The sequence below is a fragment of the Martes martes genome (assembly GCF_963455335.1).
Source record: "Martes martes genome assembly, chromosome: 2".
Taxonomy (NCBI): domain Eukaryota; kingdom Metazoa; phylum Chordata; class Mammalia; order Carnivora; family Mustelidae; genus Martes; species Martes martes.
The window spans coordinates 19,422,718-19,443,944 of NC_137889.1; the positions used below are offsets into that span (position 1 = coordinate 19,422,718).

Sequence of the window (21,227 nt, forward strand, 5' to 3'; positions counted from 1 at the left end):
TAAATCCATGACCCATTCTCCTGAAATAGCCAGGCTGGTTCTGCACAGCCTTCACAAAACAAAATGGGCACCAGCCTTATCTTGGGCATCAGAAAATTTGTTATGGTTGTTAATAACTGTTTTGGATTTCCCACTCAGATAAACCACATCTCAAAATCATATTTTTATTCTATAATAGAAACGTTTATCTCTCTGTAAGAGATCTTGATCTCAAACTTTTGCCCACAGAAAAACAAATCAAAGTCCTTCAAACCAAGGGAGGGTCAATAAGAGAAGGAAAGCAGGGTCATACCAGTAGAGTTGTAGGTCATTTCATGCTCAGACAGGTTGAAGTAATACTTTGTTATATGAACTTTTCCAAAGTTAATGCACCTCTCTAAAGAAAGTAGAATCAATGTACAATTATCTTGTGGGTATATATTTGTGCACACATTCATATTATTAATAAAAGTAACTGAACTGCAAACTGTGCATTGTGAACTTTATAAAGGTAAATATTTGAGGGGATCTAGAAATGATAACTATGACTTTCAAACTCAATGAAACTTCTTCTATTGCTCTGTAAAATAAAACTGATGGAAAGGGACCTTTTAGTAAACTGTTATTCAGGGAAGATTAGAAACAACAAATTCATTTTCTACTGATAAAAGGTCAATGTCAATTAAAATACTGAAATGCAAAACTGCTTTACTAGCTCGGACTGGTAGTTCTTAGCTACTCCTTGACAGTCCTGATAGCCATTCTTTCAAGGGGTAAGTTAGGCAGCAAAATATGTACAAGACTTTTTGGAGCAAGAAATTTTAAGCTCATCAGTTGTGAAGAGTTAAGGTTATGGATGGAGATTAATGGAGGTTAACTTAGTGCCTGTAGGAGTTACTGGGTATGTCAAATAAATGGGTTGACTCAAAACTATTTCTTGGGCCTCTGCTTGTGCAAGGATACTAAAACTAGGTGTGGGGTGACAAAGATGAAATCAGGGGGTTTATGCCTTCAGGAGCTCACAGCCAGATATGGAAGATAATTTGTGAACAGAAATACATCACAAGTAACACTATATGCCATAGAAAGATATAGCCACCTTTGGCTATGGAGACCTGGGAAGACCACTCCAAGCAGAGGAGAAATCATTCAAATTGGAACTTTAAAGAGAAATTATCATGTACCTATGTCTCTTGAAATATAATTGGGGAGAAAAGGAAATATGTTTGATTGGTTCTGGTGATAGAGTAGATTTATTTTTCTACTTGGTAATAAATGAAATACAAACAGAACATTTAGAAACAGATTCAGAAAGTTATCTGTATTGAAAAATGTCCTATGAATTCAAGATTTTTGGCATTTAAGAATAGCTTACTTATATTTTTCATGAATTCCTTGATACCCAAAAACTAATGTGTTTCCTCTCAACAGCCCAGTCCACCACAGCCAACTTTTCATGGATTAGTTTACATTAGGTTTCAGAGAAACTGAGAGGTTATGTGTGGGCATACCCTAAATTCCTTCCTCATAAAAAAGCAGGCAAGCAGAGATCATAATACTAAGAAAAGTGAAGCAAGTGAGTATTTATAAGCTACTAGTAGAAAAATAATGAAATTCATTTTTGGAGAGTGAAAGGGAATAAAGAATTTGGAATGTTGGCCAAAGCCCAGCCTGGCCAGATAAAGAAAATTTTCAGATCCTGCCGAACCCTGTAAAACAGCTGGGGCCTTTGCAGTCACAGAAAGTGTTTCACTTAGAATAGGAGGATAAGATTTTGCTTTTGGCTCAAGGAGTATTATGCATATGGAGTAAAACATTTGCCATTTTTTTTTTAAAGATCTTATTGATTCCTTTATTTACCAAACAGCAAGCAACTACTTTAATGTCAGGCATAGGGAGTTTGAGTTGAACAAAACAAAATTCTGTCTTTCAGGGTGTTTACAGCCCAGTCAGTAAGAGAGTACTAAAACCAGTCTGATCTGTACTAAAGTAGAGACATGATATATAGCAGAGTCTTTCTCAGAAGGAAAACTCTGAACTAGAGTAGTTCTATTTTTATTCTTTCATTAAATCCCAATATCTGTAGATACTGAAACATGACTTACAGCAGAACACATTGGAAGGATAATTCCCTGAATCAAGCAAAGATAATCAGATCGGGCACATCTTTGCATTTCAGTTTATTTTTGTATGTTTGTTTGTTATTGTTGTCCTCTGTATTCCCCTTCTCAGTGATCAAAGGCAGCCAAGAAAATTAATATCAAAAGGCACCAAATCTGGGTTTTGTTATTAGTATATTTACAAGGAACTTGGAATGAAATTATGAAAACCCTGATTTTTCCCTTCACATGTTTGTCACAAAGAAGTGTTTGATTTCTAAGTTCTGCCTTACTAGCCTCAACACAAAGTTTGGAGAGACTGTGAATCTGTTATATGCTTCTGAAAGCTATCTTTCACAAGTGTTTAAGGCTATAATTATTCATTATCTTGATTTTAACATTTTCTGGCCAACGAACTAACCTAGAGGCAGGAATACAAACATTCTAAGAAAGATGACCAAGGAATGTAACCAAAGTCAGATTCTAAGTCATCTTTTTTTCAATGGTGCCCTTTACACATTTGTATGGGATAGGTCCCCAAATAACACCATTAATTAATTACACAGCTGAAATATTTGGCAGTTGTGGGAGTAGCAGGAGTCATGGGGTGGGGGGAGAGGAGGAACAGTTAAATAAATTTTTAGAACCATATCAACATTAAATCATTAAGATTGAAGCCAAAGCATCTTTGTAATTATAATTTATTGGTTAGCATGTATTTATAGAACACTCACTATGTGCTTATTAGCTGTTTTAATTAGAGGGCACACAAAGATAATATTCCTTATCTAGAAAAGATCATGGCCAAGAGATGAGGACATACAACAACACAAGATAATAAGATTGCTGTAACAAATGTATAGAGTTTTCAAGGAGCACGGAAAAAAATCAATGACTAACTCTGCCTGGGAAGTAATTCATTAAGGAGACAATATTTTTGGATCTAATAAAATAAGCAGAATTACCAAGATATACAGGGCAAAAATTTTGCCATTTTCTGGCTAATGATAATGGTCTATTTTCCAGAGCTGCCATGAATTCTGACAAAATCTACAAGGTCTTTTGTGATTTAATTTTTTTTAGAATGAGAGATTTCATATTATTCTATATTGCTACTTTTCAAATAAGCTCAGAGTCAAATTTTGGCAACTAAAATGCAATGCTAATTTTCTAATTTATATTCATCTATACAATAGAGGACATATTCTAAATCATACATATAGATATTTTCTTTCCCATACAATTAAATGAAATTATATTCATTTAGGATGAAGAAAAACATAGTCCATATCTTTTTTCCCCCTGAATAAGGCATTTCTCTCTTTCTCTATCTCTGTCTATCATCTGTTTTTTTTGAAAGGTGGTTGCATGATCTAGGTAAAACTAGAGATTTACAGAGTTAGAAAGGGTTGTGACTGTATGCGGTGGCTGAAGTTGGATGAACAAACCAGCAAACCAACACAAGGAGAGAAAGAAGAGAAAATTTTGGTAGGTATACTGGTGAGACTCCTAACAGAAAACAGATGGTATACTGGGTATACTGAGGAACGCCTAGTAACAAAACTATTTACAAAGATTAGGAAAGTCAGAAGGGCAAGATGGGAATGATTTTTAGCACCTGGGAACTTGTGTGGAAAGGGCCACCTAAGAGAAACCAGCAGTGATTCCTTGGGAAACAAATGGGGGATAACTACCCAAGCTCAGAGTCCCACTGTCATGCCCTGCCTTCCTCTCCTCCCAGTCACCTCTGGCTCCTCACTGGTGGAATAGGAAAGACAAAAAAGTGAGCAGCCCACTAGTTCTGCCCACACTGGTCAACCTCCGGGGCACAGAGCGGGGAAGAAATAATGGATCCGAGTGACAAAATGGACACACCCAGTATAATAAACTATATTGCTTCCAGATTACAAATAGCCAGGTATGATGCAGGAAGCTTTCACCTTGCCTGTAGAGAGCAGGGAGACAAAGAAAATGTTAAGGCAGGAAATGATAGGGCCAGGTGGTGCTTTTCAAACATCACTCTGGTGATGGTGTAGAGAGTGGACTGGCGTAATGACAGGTTGAGGCAGGGAAACAAGTTCTGGTTGCTGTTGCAAAAGTCCAGTGGGAAGTGGAGGGCCGCATTAATGCAATGGTGGGGAGAAGGGACAAAGGTTGATTAGGAGGCAGTGTTGACAGGATTGCATGCAGGAGGTGAGGGAGGGAGGATGGGAGCTGAGAAGACAGGATTCAATTACCTCAGGGACTAGGGATACAGTGGATAATGTAATCATAGGAAAATAGGATATAGGATATACATTTCTCATGGGCTAATTGTGAAGACTGAAGATTATCTGTTCATAAGAGAGAATTTCACCCTAACAGACACAGGAATTTCTAATGAAAGGTTAAAATATGACCAACTCTGTCTATGCTGTGATAACTTCTGTCTGAATTAACTCACTCAGAGGCTTACAGAGAAAGTGATCTCTTTTTTCCACATGGACGGCTACTTAACTGTTAATTGATGCCCTGAGGAAGCATTTAAGAACTCTTGGAGCATACGTAGGCAGCGGTAACACAGCTAGCTTCTATTTGGCTTCTACACATGGTAGTTAGAAACACAACCAATTATCATAAAAACAGCTACCATTTTTTAGGGTCTATTTTGTGCCAAGCATTGTTGCCTTACAACAACAACATGGCAGCTTCTTTATTTATATTCTAGAAATGGGAAAATGAGGAGGTTAAGTAACTTGCTCAAGGCCACACAGATAGGAAGCAGATGTGCTAGAGAATGTACCAAAGGCATTGGGCCCACTCTTTAGGAGCATACAGATGCTGGTGGCATAAGGAAAGTCATATGAAAATATTATGTGTTGGATACAATTACACATTCATACTTACATGATTAATTACGATTTTTAAAAACAAATTAATTCAGATCCTGAGAATGTACATTTTGATACATTGATTACTTTCTTGGGAACTTTCTGAACAAGGCAGTTTAAGAAATTCTCAATTGAGAAGAGGAAAAGGAAGATGCTGGCCCAATGGAATATTCTTGACTAGAGATTGAGTTCCTTCAGGGCAAGGAATATACCTTATTCATAAACTGCTTCCTTGATAGAACCTAGTAAGATGCTAGAATATGCTGCTGTTCAGTACATATTTCTGGAATGAATGAACTAATGGGAGGCTCTTTCAAAATGTTTCCCCGTGGAGATTTTTGTCATCACAAAGTAGAAGATGAGCAGTGGGATTAAGTGCACCAGGATGTATTTACATGGCCACATGGATCAGAATAGAAGATGTCTACTTAAAGCACACACCGAAACAACCACACAACTGTATCTCAAGAATTATTAATGGAATGTACCCAAACTGATTTTTTTTAGAGCTTCATAAGGCTTGGTGGGATTGGTTCCAGTTGGCGTGGATGAGAGGTCACACAGATTAAAAATAGACTTTCTTAATATGGAACAATAGGCTACATTCATTTAACAAGACAGAAAAAAAAAAACGACAGGCCTTAGGGGCGGGAATGAAGCTTAATCCTATTTAAGAGCTCAATTAACCCCCAGAAAATTAAGTAGGTCCTCTGCCTTCATTGTCATTCTTCTGCCTAGCAGGGCTTAAAAAGAGAGATTCATAAAGAGGAATAAAGAGATTCACATTTGCATATAATACTAAAAATATCTTAAGTATTTTAAATAGGGCATAATAAACTTTAGAAATATAAGAATTAGTTTGCCTAGATTGCTATAGTCCTTTAAAACTTGAAATCAATCATATTCTCTTTTGTCAAATCTGTTACCATTATTAATAAAATATTCAAACACAAGCCTTTACCTTAAAACATAAATTCATTGATTTTTAAAAAATAATTTCTTCCTTATGGTTATATTATCAAACAAAATTACATTTCCTTCTAAACTAATGGTACATTCTCAAGAAATGTGTATCAAAACCATGTTGGAGTACATTCCAGTCACTCTAATGTTTTAATACACAGAAGCCAGGTCCTGTTCAAATTAGTCCAAAGGGTTAAGCATCTGGGGGCTTGGGTAGGTCATTTGCATCGATTGATAGATCCTACTTTTCACAGATCACCCTATGGAACCTCTGTGAATGGAATTTTTGAGCTCTTTTCATTTGTGCCCCAGTATTATAGAAATGACCCAAATAGATCATTGAAAAGTGACAATTTCTTGTTTTTGTGTTTTGCAGTTGGATTATGATAAAAAGCAGTGGTTACACTACATGCACATTTCTTAACTAGTTCTTTGTTCTAATAAACATATCTTTTAAATATATGAGAAGCTTGAAATATTGAAGGTCTTCTTCCTATCATATTGAAATCATTTCAAGTGGCGAAGGAAAAGATCCATTCCTTCAAGCAGTGGCATTTCCATCCCTTCTTCCCCTTCCCCACCAGCCAAGAATTCACATCCTAATTTTCTCCTTGGGGTATGAAAGAATTTGCTGACATTCTGGAATAAGATGACAACTTTGCTCTGTTACATACTTTGTTTAAATTGTAGCTACTCTTGGAAATTACAGAGAGTGTCACAACCCAAGATAAAGCATGATTTTGGCTATGTTTCTTTCTCTTTGTGATGCAAATGTTATTTAATCATTTACTTCTTGTCCCAACTAGACAGACAACACATCTATTTAAGCTATTTGATCACTGGGGCTATAACCGGAATTCAGTTATTACATGCTACTAATCCATGTAATACCATTCCCTGTTAAACTGAACAGTTCTTTTCTTGAACTGACACATGATGCCAGTTCAATATTTTCTGTCTGTACTGAAGGGCTACCTTTCAACAAATTACAGTAAAGAAATCAGACATAGCCTAAACATGAGAGAAAACTAGCTCATGGAAGGATACAAACTATGAAAACCTCTGTGTCAAAACTAACTAGTGGTGAAAGTAGGATCACTGAACTATAAAGAGAACATCCTCCAGGTTAAATCATCAAACTAATGCTTCAGTGTAGAGTCATTGAAGTCAGATCATCTTTTAGATGACTATAAATACTTAATACAGCTCTTAAAAATCACAAACGTTTAATTTCTAAGTGATAAGCTTTATTTTGGTAGTAAAACTTCAATCTGTTTTTTATTTTTATTTTTATTTTTTTTTTTTTTAAAGATTTTATTTATTTATTTGTCAGAGAGAGAGAGAGCACAGGCAGACAGAGTGGCAGAGTCAGAAGCAGGCTCCCTGCGGAGCAAGGAGCCCGATGTGGGACTCGATCCCAGGACGCTGGGATCATGACCTGAGCCGAAGGCAGCCGCTTAACCAACTGAGCCACCCAGGCGTCCCTTCAATCTGTTTTTTAAAAGATTATTATCATCATTATTATTAGACATAAAACATAAAACTGTATTGAGGAAGACTAAAAGATTTTTTTAAGCATTTGAATCCACCAATCAAAGTCTAATTTTTCACATTTCCATGTTTCTCATCAGTCCTTATCCATCTCCCATGATACTGCTAATAGCTATAATCATAGCAAACAGTATAGAAATATATTCTAATTTTCTCATATAACTGTTGATACTGTTTCAAAATTATATATTTGATAGTACAGCATCAGCTTTAAATAAGTACATCTTGTTTTCTGGCTACTATATAAGCTACTTAAGATGACAAAATAAACCTTGATAATTATTGACAATTGATTTCCAAAGGCTGTTTCCCAGTACACTAAGCAACATCTAATTCTTTTCCTCAAGGGAAAAAAATGTGGATATGGCTACAATGAAGGCTACAAGAAGCATACATCTTTTTCTAATATGATGTAATGTTCTGTTAAGAAACCACACTTTTTTCGCAGGAAGCCTGCTTCCCTTCCTCTCTCTCTGCCTGCCTCTCTGCCTACTTGTGATCTCTCTCTGTCAAATAAATAAATAAAATCTTTAAAAAAAAAAAAAAAAGAAAGAAACCACACTTTTTTCTTACATTCTGAGAAAACCAAATTGCTTTTTGAGGAATTCAATTGTAATATTTGCTCAGAGATTGATGAGACTGCCTAGAGACAGAAGAGATTTATACACTTCTAATATTTAATGCAATGTCTACATGAAGATGGAATCTTATTCCACAATAGGATGGAAAACATAACCAAATGTCAACTTACCAGCCTTTTCCTTGTCTGAAATTCCTGGAAGTGCCTGAAAAAAAAAAAAGGCCACAGAATTATGTTATTACTAGAAAGAAATATCACAACATCATCAGGAATGAAATGAACTACCATAAATGGAGCAAAAATTAAATAGAACCCAACAGCAAGAAAATGAGCAGGCAAAGGAACTTAACATTGTTCCATAAAGAACATACAAATGACCAACATATACGTGAAAAGGTACTCAAAATCACTAACCATTAGGATCAAAATCACAATGAGATATTACCTTCCAACTGTTCAAATGGTCATTAGGAAAAAGATAAGAAATTACAAGTGTTGGCAAGGATGTGAAGAAAAGGAAATGCTTGTGCACTGATGATGGGAGTGTAAGCTGCACAGCCACTATGGAAAACAGTATGAAGAGTCCTCAAAAAAAACAAAAACAAAACAAAAACAAAAACAAAAACAAAAAAATAGAACTACTGTATGATCCAGCAATCACACTTCTGGTTAAATATCCAAAGGAAATGAAAAGATATCAAAGAGATAGCTGTACTTTCATGTTCACTGCAGCATTATTCACAACAGCCTCGATATAATAACAACATAAATGTCCATCAATGAAAGAATAGATAAGGCATATATGATATATATACAATGGAATATTATTCAGGCATGAGAAAGAAGGCAATCCTGCCATTTGCAATTACGTGGGCTTTGAGAGCATTACGCTAAGTAAAATAAGCCAGACAGACAAAGACAAATGGTGCATGGTATCATTTATATGTGGAATTAAGAAAAGTGAAACTTCTAAAATCAGAGAATAGGAAAGTTGCAAGGGGCTGGAGAAATAGGGAGAACTTGGTAAAAGGGTATATAAACTCTTGGTTATAAGATGAAGAAGGTCTGGGGGTGCCTGGGTGGTTCAGTGGGTTGGGCCTCTGCCTTTGGCTCAGGTCATGATCTCAGGGTCCCGGGATCGAGCCCCGCATCGGGCTCTCTGCTCAGCAGAGAGCCTGCTTCCTCCTCTCTCTCTGCCTGCCTCTCTGCCGACTTGTGATCTCTCTCTGTCAAATAAATAAATAAGATCTTAAAAAACAATTAAAAAATGTATTTAAAAAAGGATAAAGAAGGTCTGAAGATCTAATGTATAACACGTGACCATAATTGATGACACTGTATTATATAATTAAAATTTGCAAAGAGAGGAGGACTTGTGTTCTTACCAAAACAAAACAAAACAAAACACCCAATAAACATGAGAAGCGTTGAATGTAGTAATTAAGTGGAAATCCTTTCACAATGTGTATGTAGTCCAATCACTATGATAAATTTTAAATATCTTACAATTTTGTCAATTATACCTCAATAAAACTGAAAAGAAAATAAAAATAAAAAGAAAAACAAGAGTTGGAGAACTATCAGTAAAGTTACTAGATCCAGGTATAATAATTGTCAATCATCATATAATTCTTTTCTTGTCTGAAAACACTACCCTTAAAAAGATACTGGCAATAAATGAAACCAAAAAATATTCTTTGAATTTGGGGAGAATTTTTATAGTTCAATTTGTTTGTCCTGTTTTGGGAGACAGAAAAAGTAAATTGTCTGGTGGATTTCTGGGCATTTCAGATCTCTGCCCTGTTTCTCCAAGGCTCAGATTCTTCCTTTATATTATTATTACTATTATTATTAAACATTTTTATTATTTATTTTAGAGGGAGAGAGAGAGAGAGCAGGAGCAGTGGGAGGAGCAGAGTGAGACTCAGAACCTGAATAAGCAGGGAGCTTGATGCTGGGCTCTATTCCAGGACCCTGGGATGATGACCTGAGCCGAAGGCAGACGCTTAACCGACTGAGCCACCCAGGCGCCCCGAGATTCCTCCTTTATTAGATGGGAATAATCACATCTACTTCTTCAGGTTGCTGAAAAGACCAACTGCGGTACCTTGATAAAGAATTTGAGGTCTTCAGGAAAAGGTAAATGCTGTTACTATTTGTTTCTATGGGTATTGGGCCAATGGGTCAATTTACTGATAGGTGTGGTCTAGAAGTTCCATTCCCAGCAACTATCATCTCTTACTATCATTATTTTAAAAACGGAGTTCAGGAGGAGATGTTTTCAAAAGACTTTAAAGTACAAATGTCTAATTCTACTTTCAATGGATATTATAAAATAAATTAAGGAAGTTGAACTTCTAGTTCCCATTCACCTCAGTTATTCAAGTTTGTAATATTGTGAACATGAAGGTATTAACTTGTATGAGAAGACTTCGATCCATCTGACCCACTGGGCTTTGATACCTGCTACCCCAAACCACTGACCAAACAGGATGTCTACAACTGACACCTCTCCCTCTCTTCAGGGATAAAGTCCCTGAAGTTGGGGTAAGAAAAGTAGTCTCAAATGGGTAAGTAATTTTGTTGCATGTGCGTGCAAAGCACACAGAGGGAGAAGGCGAGGAAGGGGAAAGCTCACATGCACCTCAGCTGCAGATACGCCTAAGGAAATAGCATCAATCTTCATTTCCAGGATCATCAAGTATCAAGATACCTATATCCTTATGAGATACTGATTACTGCTGAGAGCCTCACTTTTAGAACTTAAAGAATTTGAGATTGATGCAATTTTCAAATAAGAGGCAAATCTCTCTAGAGGTAAAAAATAGAGGGGGGTTTTATTTTGGCAAGATTAATCTATAGTGGAGGTATATTTTAACTTAATTTCTATCTACATTTAGTTGTTCACTCCTTGTTCTCTGAATGTGAATGCTGACTGCACCCTGGCAAAGGTGCGCTGTAAGGAGACTATTAGGTGAGTAAATGGCAGAGTGGAGGGTCATGTCCAGAGACCAGGGCATCAGAGGGATTGCACAGGGGTTAGGTAGGTACCTCAGCATCCCCTCATTTATACTGGGTCATCTATTTTTCCTTTCATTCAAGAAGAACTGTTGTGATTCTACACTATAGAAAAGCTGTTTCCCCCTTTACAGGAAAATTATCACATAGTTTTGGTGGTATTTGTTGACTTTTTATGTATCTTAAATTTGGGCGCCTGGGTGGCTCAGTAGGTTGAGGATCCGGCCCTTGATTTCAGTTTATGTCATGGTCTCAGGGTTGTGAGCTTAAGCTTGAGAACCCCCAACAGACTCCATGCTGAACATGGAAGTGGCTTAGGATTCTCTCTCTCCCTTTTCCTCTGGCACCCCCTTACACCCCCACCCCCATTTGCATGAGTTTTCTCTCTGTGGGGAGAGGGAGAGAAGGACTTAAATTCATACTGTGTTGTATTTTAAGCTCAGCCCCTGGATTTCCTACCTGACTGGAGATGAGGTCTTTCAAATTAAATTTTCTCTTCTGTGAAAAGAAAATAAACAACAGAACAAAACCCAAACCGTTCCACTGACAAGATTGTAAAGGTTGGTGATAAGCAGTTAAAAGATGCCCATGAAAAAGGTGACACAGGAGGAAATAGTGACCACTTACTAGGTTCTGAACAGGTACAAGGTACAGTTTTAAGCCTTTGCCTGCATAAATTCACTGACTCCTTAGAATAACCCATGGAGTCCTGGAAAGGGAAGTAACTTTTGTGAGGTCGCCGTCAGTGATGCAAGCCAGGTCACAACCACTGGCATGCAGGCCTCTGAGGTCCTAACACTAGTTTCAAAACACTAATCAGAGTCTTTTCGAAACAAGGGAGAAGAAAATTTGGGAGAGATTCCATGATAGAATATTGACTGAGATCACAAAATATCTGTGCAGGAATATCTGTATGAGATATTTAGAAATTATCTAAGTAATAAGCTCTCTCTTCTTATAGCCAAGGAATTTAAGACAAATTGAACGTCTTGCCCCAAATCATAGGTTGACCAGCAACAGACCTTTTCCATATTTTGTTCTATTTGATTGCACAGTATGTCACTGAGTACATATAAGTAAATATTTAATAAACTTTTATTAATCAATGAGTTGTGCTACAAAGCAAAAATATTTTAGCCTCCATGTAGTCAATGCCTATTACTTAGGAACCTCACCATGTTCTGTATGCTTCTTTAAGCCACCAGGGCTCACTTCCATGAAACAACTGCACGATGTGGACACAGGAAAGTCCAAGTTTCATGCACCTAGGATTTTATAACTGCTCTTTCAAAGTAAACCACGCAGTCAACAGCTGCATATCTCTCAGCTGATATATCTCTGAATTCGAGGGAGAACTGTCTCTCTAGAAAAGGTTTATAAGTAACTTTTTAAAATGCTGACACTTCATTTTCAATTAATTGAAGTTATTTGTTGTTTCTTAAATTATATGCCTCCCGTTATCCTATGTACAGAAAACTTCGGCAAACTGTTCCTTCTTTGTGGAATTCACAATCCAGTTGAAGAAGGTACATGAAAGAATAGTTTCATATAGTGGGTGTTCAATTGCAATTGATGATTAGCACCATCATTGGTGTGACATCAAAAGGAGTGAGAAGACAATTGATAATTAGGACCACCCAGGTGGAAATGGAATTGTTTTCTTGGGCCCTGAATCTTTTGGAAGGAGACATTGGTCCAAAGATTCTTTTTGTCTTTGACTTCAGAGAAGAGGCCTGGCTAGATTTGGGTTTCAGGTCTTGAGGTTCCATAGTGTTTTACCTGTTCCTGCCTTTGGAACAAAACTGTCCATGCAAGGTGGCTGTACAGTCTGTTACAGAGTAAGTGTTCATCAAACATTTGTGGAATTAAAGTACCAAACACATATTCATATATTCAGTTTAAGTAACATGTATGGCTGTTGCTTATGAGAAAGCTCCTTTAAAAAGCATATTTTTGAATTCATTAGGGTTTTTTGTTAATAGTTGCCATATGTTTCATTTGAACTGTATCCTCAGGAAGTGATTTAACATTTCTGGCAATAAAGCAATTAAATAGGATTTTCCTGCTGCCCATATGGGTTTGCTGTAACTTCATATTTTCTTCTCTTATTTCTTAATGGAACAAAGGGAAGTCTACTAATAACTTCCAAATGAGAGAAGAAAATCGTTCGTGGTCTTGTTATTCTTCTTTGTGATATTCAAATGATAGCATAACAATCTTAAATATTTGTTTAATGGCTGTACTGATCCTCCACTAGTTCCTTACAAGTAAAGATTTTCATTTAAGTTGATCTGTTAAGGTGTTTTGTAATTGAATTTTAAAAAACCATTAAAGAGAAAGCTTTTTAGGAAAAGGGAAGAAAATAATTCTCTTTCTCTTAATGAGGTCTTTTAAAGCTGTGTGTGGGAGCTTAGTCTGTGTGTGTGTCTGTTTATGTTTTTGATGTGAAACATGGTTAGGGGAAATGCTGGTTTTGACATGCCTTCCGGAAATGTTGTAGACAAATGTTGATTCTTTTGGTCTGCTGCTAGAATGACTTTCTGCACTTTCAAGAGGGACCTCAGCTGGACACCTTTTAGGAACTTACACCAACTACACAGAAGCTGCTAATAGTCACATAAGTAATAGATGTTATATCTGAATTCATTTTGTGAATTCAATTTTGTGAATGAAAATTTGTTATCTAATTTCTTCCTGATGATTTTAGTTGGAAATGGAGTATGATTTTTCCTCTTAAATGTGCTATTTTAATTAATAAGCCACATCCCTCACTAATATAAATTATTTTCTCTCTTAGTTCTTTGGAATCAGAACCATAGAATACTACCATTAAGAAGGCTTTTTGAAAGCCAATCCTTCAATCAATGGGAAGCTAGGATGGACTGAAAGATCCTACTCATGTTCTAGGAAGGGATTTTTTTGGGGGGGGGTCCTACAGTAAACAACAAAGTACTACCATTTATTTCGCATTTTCTCTCTATATAGGCAGCGCTTGTTTTGCATATTTTATTAGACATGTTCACACAGAAATGTCTCAGATATTCTGCTTTGTTCTATAGGAATTCTTTTCATTTGCTTTTTAAAAAACGGCAAGAATCAATGGCAAAGCAATTTATTCCTTTCCCTTAAAAACACTCACTGTTGTTTCCACAAAATATTTTACAGACAAATTTCAAAATGGGTAATTGTGTCCTTAGAAATTGCAGGAAAACATTCCCCAGTGATGGAACAGCCGCTGTCTCAGATGAGGGCACAAGAGCCCATTGTGGGCACAATGAGCAACAGAAAGAGTTTGGAGATTCACATTTTAGGGAAGACATGAAAGACTACATAAAAGAAAAGAAGGTACATTGAAAAATGAGTTTGTTTGCATCTCTTTATTTAAAGACTCTTTTGAATTCAGTCCAGTCTGTGATATTGTTAACTAGTCCATGATTTCTATTTGATCCCACTTGAACAAAGAAGTTCATTGAAAAGCTGCATCTAATGGGTAATCTGATATCATCTGTTTTGGTTTACAAAGTATTTCTCTAGTTTTGATAGTCATCATTCTTTTATTAAAAATATAGGCTCTTCACGGTGGAGAGGACTTAGATATCATTTAGTTGTGTTTTCCAAAATACTCTGAATACCACCTTTTCAGTCTTAACTACATACATGTATCTTATAAATTATTTATTTAATAAAATTTAAGTATTAAATTTAAATAAATATCCTTTTTTTTACTTGTTCTAAATAATAAAAACAAAATACATGAATTTACGGGTTTGAAATTTTGGTTATATTATTCGTAACACACATGAAAATAAATAACTATTAAAATTTAAAATATTTATCCATGTATCAGCTGATGTTGTCTATGGGTCCCTATGTTAGGTAACATGGATCTAGTTCTTTTGCTGTCATTTTGCCTATAAGGACATTGAGACTGAAGGAGATTAATGATTTACCCGATGTTACGGACCCTAAATTGGCCAATTGGGGATTAGAGTAGAATCTGGGTCTTAAAGCACAGTCTACTATACCTTTATTCATAAGACTGGTGAAGTCGAAGGTCACCAAGGGTTTACCCCCTTGCATTCATAATTTCAGATAAACTTAGTTTCTGAATCATTCAATGGAAGATAAAGGAAATTTAGTTACAGTGGGAGAGACAATGTCCTAGTTTGAGGACTGTCTTCAGAGTACACATATATGACCAAAGTGAAATAAATGCATGCATAATAGTGTAATTGTGTATCCTTATTTCCAAAAAAAATTTGACATGTCTTATTTAATGAAAGTTGTCAGCCATATTGAGGGTTTTTTTTTTTTGTTTTTTTTTTGCCAACATCATTGACTATAACAACTGTTTATATATAGACTGAAACCATGGCTTCATCTATCTTCTATGGTATAGAAACTTGGGGCCTTGGCTTAAAATAGTTGTGTGAGTGTCTGAGCAAACACAAAGTTGATTCTTAAGGGATGTTCTGGTGGCTTATTAATCCTTTGAGCAGAGGTGGGATGACCCTCTCTGGATAAAAAACGTAAGTTGGAATTCTAACCTTTATTTTTTTATTTTCTATTTTTTTAAAAGATTTATTTATTTGAGAGAAGGAGAGAGCAAGTGAGCAGGGGAGTGAGGGGCAAAGGGAGAAGGAGAGAGAATCTCAAGCAGACTTCCTGCTGAGCATGGAGCCCCAAAGGCTTGTCTCCAGGCTTGAAGTGGGGCCCTATTTGGGATGCTATCTGACGAATCCCACCACCCTGAGATCATGACCTGAGCCGAAATCAAGAGTTGGATGCTCAAATGACTGAGCCACCCAGGTACCTGTGGGCTTCTAACCTTTAAAAACATTTTTTTCTTTTAAAAAAAATACTGGCATTTCCTGTATTTAAAGCTGGTGACTCTTCAACAATAGTGTCATTCCACGCTCACATCATAGCTAAATACTGATTTTAAGTCTGTCCACCTCATGACAAAACTCTTGCATAGGTCATTTATATTTGGAAACATGGTTTAAGAGAAAAGCCACTTATTATTCTAAATTGAAAGAAAAGAAATTGAAAAGAAAGTAATTTCTTTAGCAGGGCAGGTAAACAGAAAAACCCATGGCTTGGTCACACTGACTAACTTTTCCCAGCATTTACAGAAGTTCTTAATTTCAACGCTTCTGTATTTCCAATAAACCACTGATTAAGATATTATTCATGACAGAACTCAATATCCTTTAGATACATTTTCATGTTATAAATTTTTTTTCAAAATTTAACAAGTCATGTCTCCCTCCCCAATTGTAATTCAGTATTAAATGCGAAGTTTATTTGAAGTAATCATTACATTTGTATAACCATTTTGGTATAATCATTTTACCTTTTACATGATTTTACATAATTTTGATATTTTATTAATCCTACTTTGTGACTCTTGCTGTAAGTTGCTCTATTTTTGTGAATTTCTAAGTTATATATTCTAAAACATCTGATTTTATGCTCAACCTTGGTAATTCTGGAAAAAGAATTACTGATAAAATACCTGAATATGTTTATAAATTTCACTAGAGCAATTGCATTATTTCTTCCTTCTCAGATATTTGCAACTTTTTAAAAAATCAATTTGTGAGTTCTTCAAAGGTATTCTTTTACTTTTGGTACAGTGATTTGCACATGGTAGCCATTTAGAAATACCGATTATTCAAGGAAGCTTTGGTGTTTTGTTTTGTTTTGTTTTTAAGTTTGATTAATGAAAGTTCACAGTTAAGGAGCACCACAGACATAAACTTATTTTCAGTAAAGATGATATTCAAGACAGGTGACTTATTCAGGGAGCAACTGACTCAGAATGGCTGTTTATTTTTCTTGGTGGACAATGTTAACCAGCAATTCATCTGTTCCTCAGTGTTAAACGCGTGCCCTTTACTCTACCTGGTATCCCTCATAATGGATTTTTCATTTTGTTCATGTCCTCATTTTTCTAGCCTGAGTCACAGTTTTTCGCTGGTGCAACCTTCCTTCTCTTTGTATCTGACGGGCACTACAAAGGCAATTGGTCCTGCTAAAATTTATTACTATACCACTGTTTTCCTTAAAATGCTTTAATGATGACCTTTTCCCCACCCCCTTCCTGGAATGCTATTAGTCATGTGCTCTGAGATTCTCATCCTCTTCTGCTTTGTTCTAGCCACTCAGTTAATAGAGTCAAGTATCCACTGTATGCACAGTTCTTTACTATAGGCTGTGGTGACACTAAATGAAATAAAAAGATAGCCTGTAAAAATAAAAAATTATAAATTCAGGACTGAAAACTAAAATAGAAAATCAGAGGTAACATCTGAACAAGCACTGGGTTCCCTGCTGCCACCGATTTTCTCTGCGACTTTGGATAAGTTTCTAGAACTCTCCGAGCTCAGTTTACTCCCCTCTAAAAAGAGGGTAGAAATAATGTCTACATCTCAGGGCTATTTGTGATGATTCAATGACATCCTGCACAGAAGAGGATTATCATAGTACTTGCCCAAGTGCTCGCTAAGTGCTAAGTATTCCTATTGCTGGGTTTGTTATTATGATATAAAAAAGTAGCTACATATTTATTATGAAACAATGCAAAGAAGCATAGGTTGTCTGTCTCTGCTTCCTTCATTTCCTTCTGTCAGATTAACTTGTTTTCTCGTGTTCATTCCTATTTTATTTTGAACTATTTATAATTATTTTTTCTGTTATTTTGAAAGAAATTGTTCTCCTTTTTTAAAAAAAATTTTTTGGTCAGCCACTTCCTTTAAGTTTTATAAAGCCCAGTTTGGAAGCTATCATCCTCAGCCCTCATCCTTAATTTGGAGCCTGTCACCAGCTGTTACTAAATAGGTCTATTCTTGGCCCCCTTAGGTGTCAACAAGTGACACTATTCTTCTTGGGTCCCTACACTGAGGAACAGGCTCCCAGTTCTGCAACCTGGAGCAGCAGGGCCTAAGGGCATTTGTAGATATTATACCTGTATCAGAAAATATAGAATATATTAGAATTATATTAGAATATATTATATGTGTGATATACATATATAGAATATATTAGAAATATATTAGAATATATTAAAATATAGAATATATATAGAATATAGAATATTTGTCTTCTGCACTTATGGGACCTTTCAGTGATGCCGAGCTCTAGGAGATATCTGGGGCCATCACTCGCATTTAAACAGAACTCTTAATGGATTTATCACTTACTAAACTTCCCTGAACTAAAATGAATTCCATACATGATTCAGAAACTATTAGAGATACAGATATATAATATCTGTATATGTGTATGTGTATGTGTAGTATAATATTTGTTAATAGATTGGATATGCATATTATAGATTGGCTATATATACATATATCAATATTGTATATTGATATATATTATATATAATATTGTTTAATAGACTGCATAAAAGTATAGAGGCAAACATACACTAATAATGAAGTAGCAGAAAGAGAAATTAAGAAAACAGTCCCATTTACATTGTACCAAAAACAATAAAATCCCTAGGAATAAACTTAACAAAGGAGATGAAAGACCTGTACTCTGAAAACTATAAAACACTGATGAAAGAAATTGAAGATGACACAAAGAAATGGAAGGGTATTCCATGTTCACGGACTGGGAGAACAAATACTATTAAAATGTCCATTCTAGCCAAAATAATCTATAGATTCAGTGCAATCCCTATCAAAATACCTGCATCATTTTTCACAAAACTAGAATAAATAATCCTAAAATATGTATGGAACCAGAAAAGGCCCCAAATAGCCAAAGTAATCTTGAAAAAGAATAAAACTGGAGGTACCACAATCCCAGATTTCAAGGTATACTACAAAATTGCAGTAATCAAAAAAGTATGGTACTGGGACAAAAAAAGACACATAGATCAATAAAAAAGAATAGACATCCCAGAAATAAACCCAGGATTATATGGTCAATTAACCTCCAATAAAGGAGGCAAGAATATGCAATGGGGAAAAGACAGTCTTTTCAATAAATGGTGCTGGGCAAACTGGACAATTACATGCAAAAGAATAAAACTAGAAGATTTTCTCATGCCATATGCAAAAATAAACTCAAAATTAATAAGGAGTTAAATGTGAGACCTGACATCATAAAACCCCTAAGAGAGAGCATAAGCAGTAATTTCTCTGACATTAGCAGTGGCAACATTTTTCTAGATATGTCTCCCCAGGCAAGGGAAACAAAATCAAGAATAAACTATTGGGAATAAACTGTATCAAAATGAAAAGCTTCTGCACAGCAAAGCAATCAACAAAACCAGAAGTCAACCTACAGGATTAAGAATATATCTGCAAATGAAATAGCCAGTAAAGAATTCGTATCCAAAATATATAAAAAAGCATACAACTTAACACTAAAGAAACCAAATAATCCAATTAAAAAAATGGACAGAAGGCAGGAACAGACATTTCTCCAAAGAAGACATACAGATGGCCAACTGATACATGAAAAGATGCTCACCACCACTTATCATCAGGGAAATGCAGATCCCTCCCCCAATCATATTCTCTCTAAAATAAAAACCTTAAAAAAAAAGTACACTTACTATAATGAGCACTGAGTAGTGTACAGAATTGTTAAATTACTATATTGCACACCTGAAACTAATGTAACACTGTACTCAGCATACATTAATTACACTGAAATTTAAAGAAAGTATAGAGGCAAAGTATTTGTCAATGGTTTAGCAGAATTGCATATAATTTCTATCTTATAAACAAAGTAATTTGCATCATGGATTTATTTGTTGTATTTTAACTTAGTCTCTTAGAAGGCTGAGAGATGAAGAAGTATTTAACTCATACCCACCTTTTTAGTTACAACCAGTTACATCCCAATATAAGTTTAACTTGATATCAATAATTCAATGCATACATGTTCATTTATATTACCCCAATTTACTCATATTCCCATAGTTTCATGCTTTCCAACTTAAAAACCTTTGGCAGAACTAAACTTTTGACAGTAACTCAAAACATATACCATTAAGCCATAACTGCAAAAAGAATACAGATTAAAACTACTTAAATGATATACATAAATCTTTTTATGACAAATTATAACCTTGTTCATTGAATTGGAATTTACTCTTATCAAATATTACTTCATGTAAGTGGGCTCTTGGCTGGGGGCCAGAAACATTTTTGTTACAGGGAGATATTCAACGTAGTGGTATTCACTAAAAAAAAACTGATTTGAAATATGTATTTTATGTGTGCTCTAAACCACAGATCTGAGTGAGGACAAGAATGCACTAAATGTGACTAGGACCTAAGGAAAAAACTTGGAGAAACTGAAAAAAAAGTCACCTAAAACTAATATTACACTGTATGTTAAATAATGGAATTTAAATAAAGGTTAAAACAAACCAACAAACAGAAACAAAGGCTTGTGAAGTAAGGATCCTAATCAAATAACAACCAAATTTTCAAGGTTTTTGAAGCTTTGTATGAACATTGTATGGACACTGAGATATTTAAAGACATTTTGCTCTTTGAAAATGCATAAATAGAAGAGTTGTCTGTTGGCATTTCTGAGGTACATGCCTGAATTAAGTCATAAAATGTAAGAGGTGTCAACTTTATGAGGAACAAAGATGGGTTAGTTTAGATAAACATTATGTAGGGATCCTTCCTTCCTCTCTTCCTTCCTCCCTCCCTCCCCCACCCCTCCCTTTCTTTTCTTTTTTTTTTTTTTTGAAGATTTTATTTATTTGAGAGAGAGAGAAAGCACAAGTGGGGGGAGGGGCAGAGGGAAAAGTGGACTCCCCACAGGACAAGGAACCCAACTCAGGGCTCAGTCCTAGGACCCTGGGATCACGATCTGAGCCAAAGGCAGTTGCCTAACCAACTGAGACACCCAGGCACCCCCCCTCTTTTTTTTTGGCAAACAATATGTTCTTTTAATATAACTTTTTGTGTGCACAGAAGCCATTTAAGTAAAAAAGCATGAGATTACATAGGTGATTATATTACAAAATGGAGGAAAATAATTAGTGTCTGTATACTGCATTCTGGATACAGTTCCAGGTATTGGTAAAGCTTTTTAAAAGAGACCTATTTCAGGTATGTAAACGGGCTGAATGTAAATGGGCTAAATGCCCCGATCAAAAGACAGAGGGTATCAAAATGGATAAAA

The 21,227-nt window shown here is 35.6% G+C and overlaps 1 protein-coding gene across 1 annotated transcript in view; it reads right to left on the reverse strand.

The window, feature by feature from the left end:
- Nucleotides 1–21,227, reverse strand: part of LOC308338758 (rho GTPase-activating protein 7) — a 414,690-nt gene that overhangs the window by 193,762 nt on the left and 199,701 nt on the right. Inside the window, exon 5 of the mRNA XM_080797021.1 lies at nucleotides 8,214–8,247. Within this exon, the coding sequence (XP_080653147.1) occupies nucleotides 8,214–8,247 (34 nt within the window). The remainder of the gene's footprint in view (nucleotides 1–8,213; nucleotides 8,248–21,227) is intronic.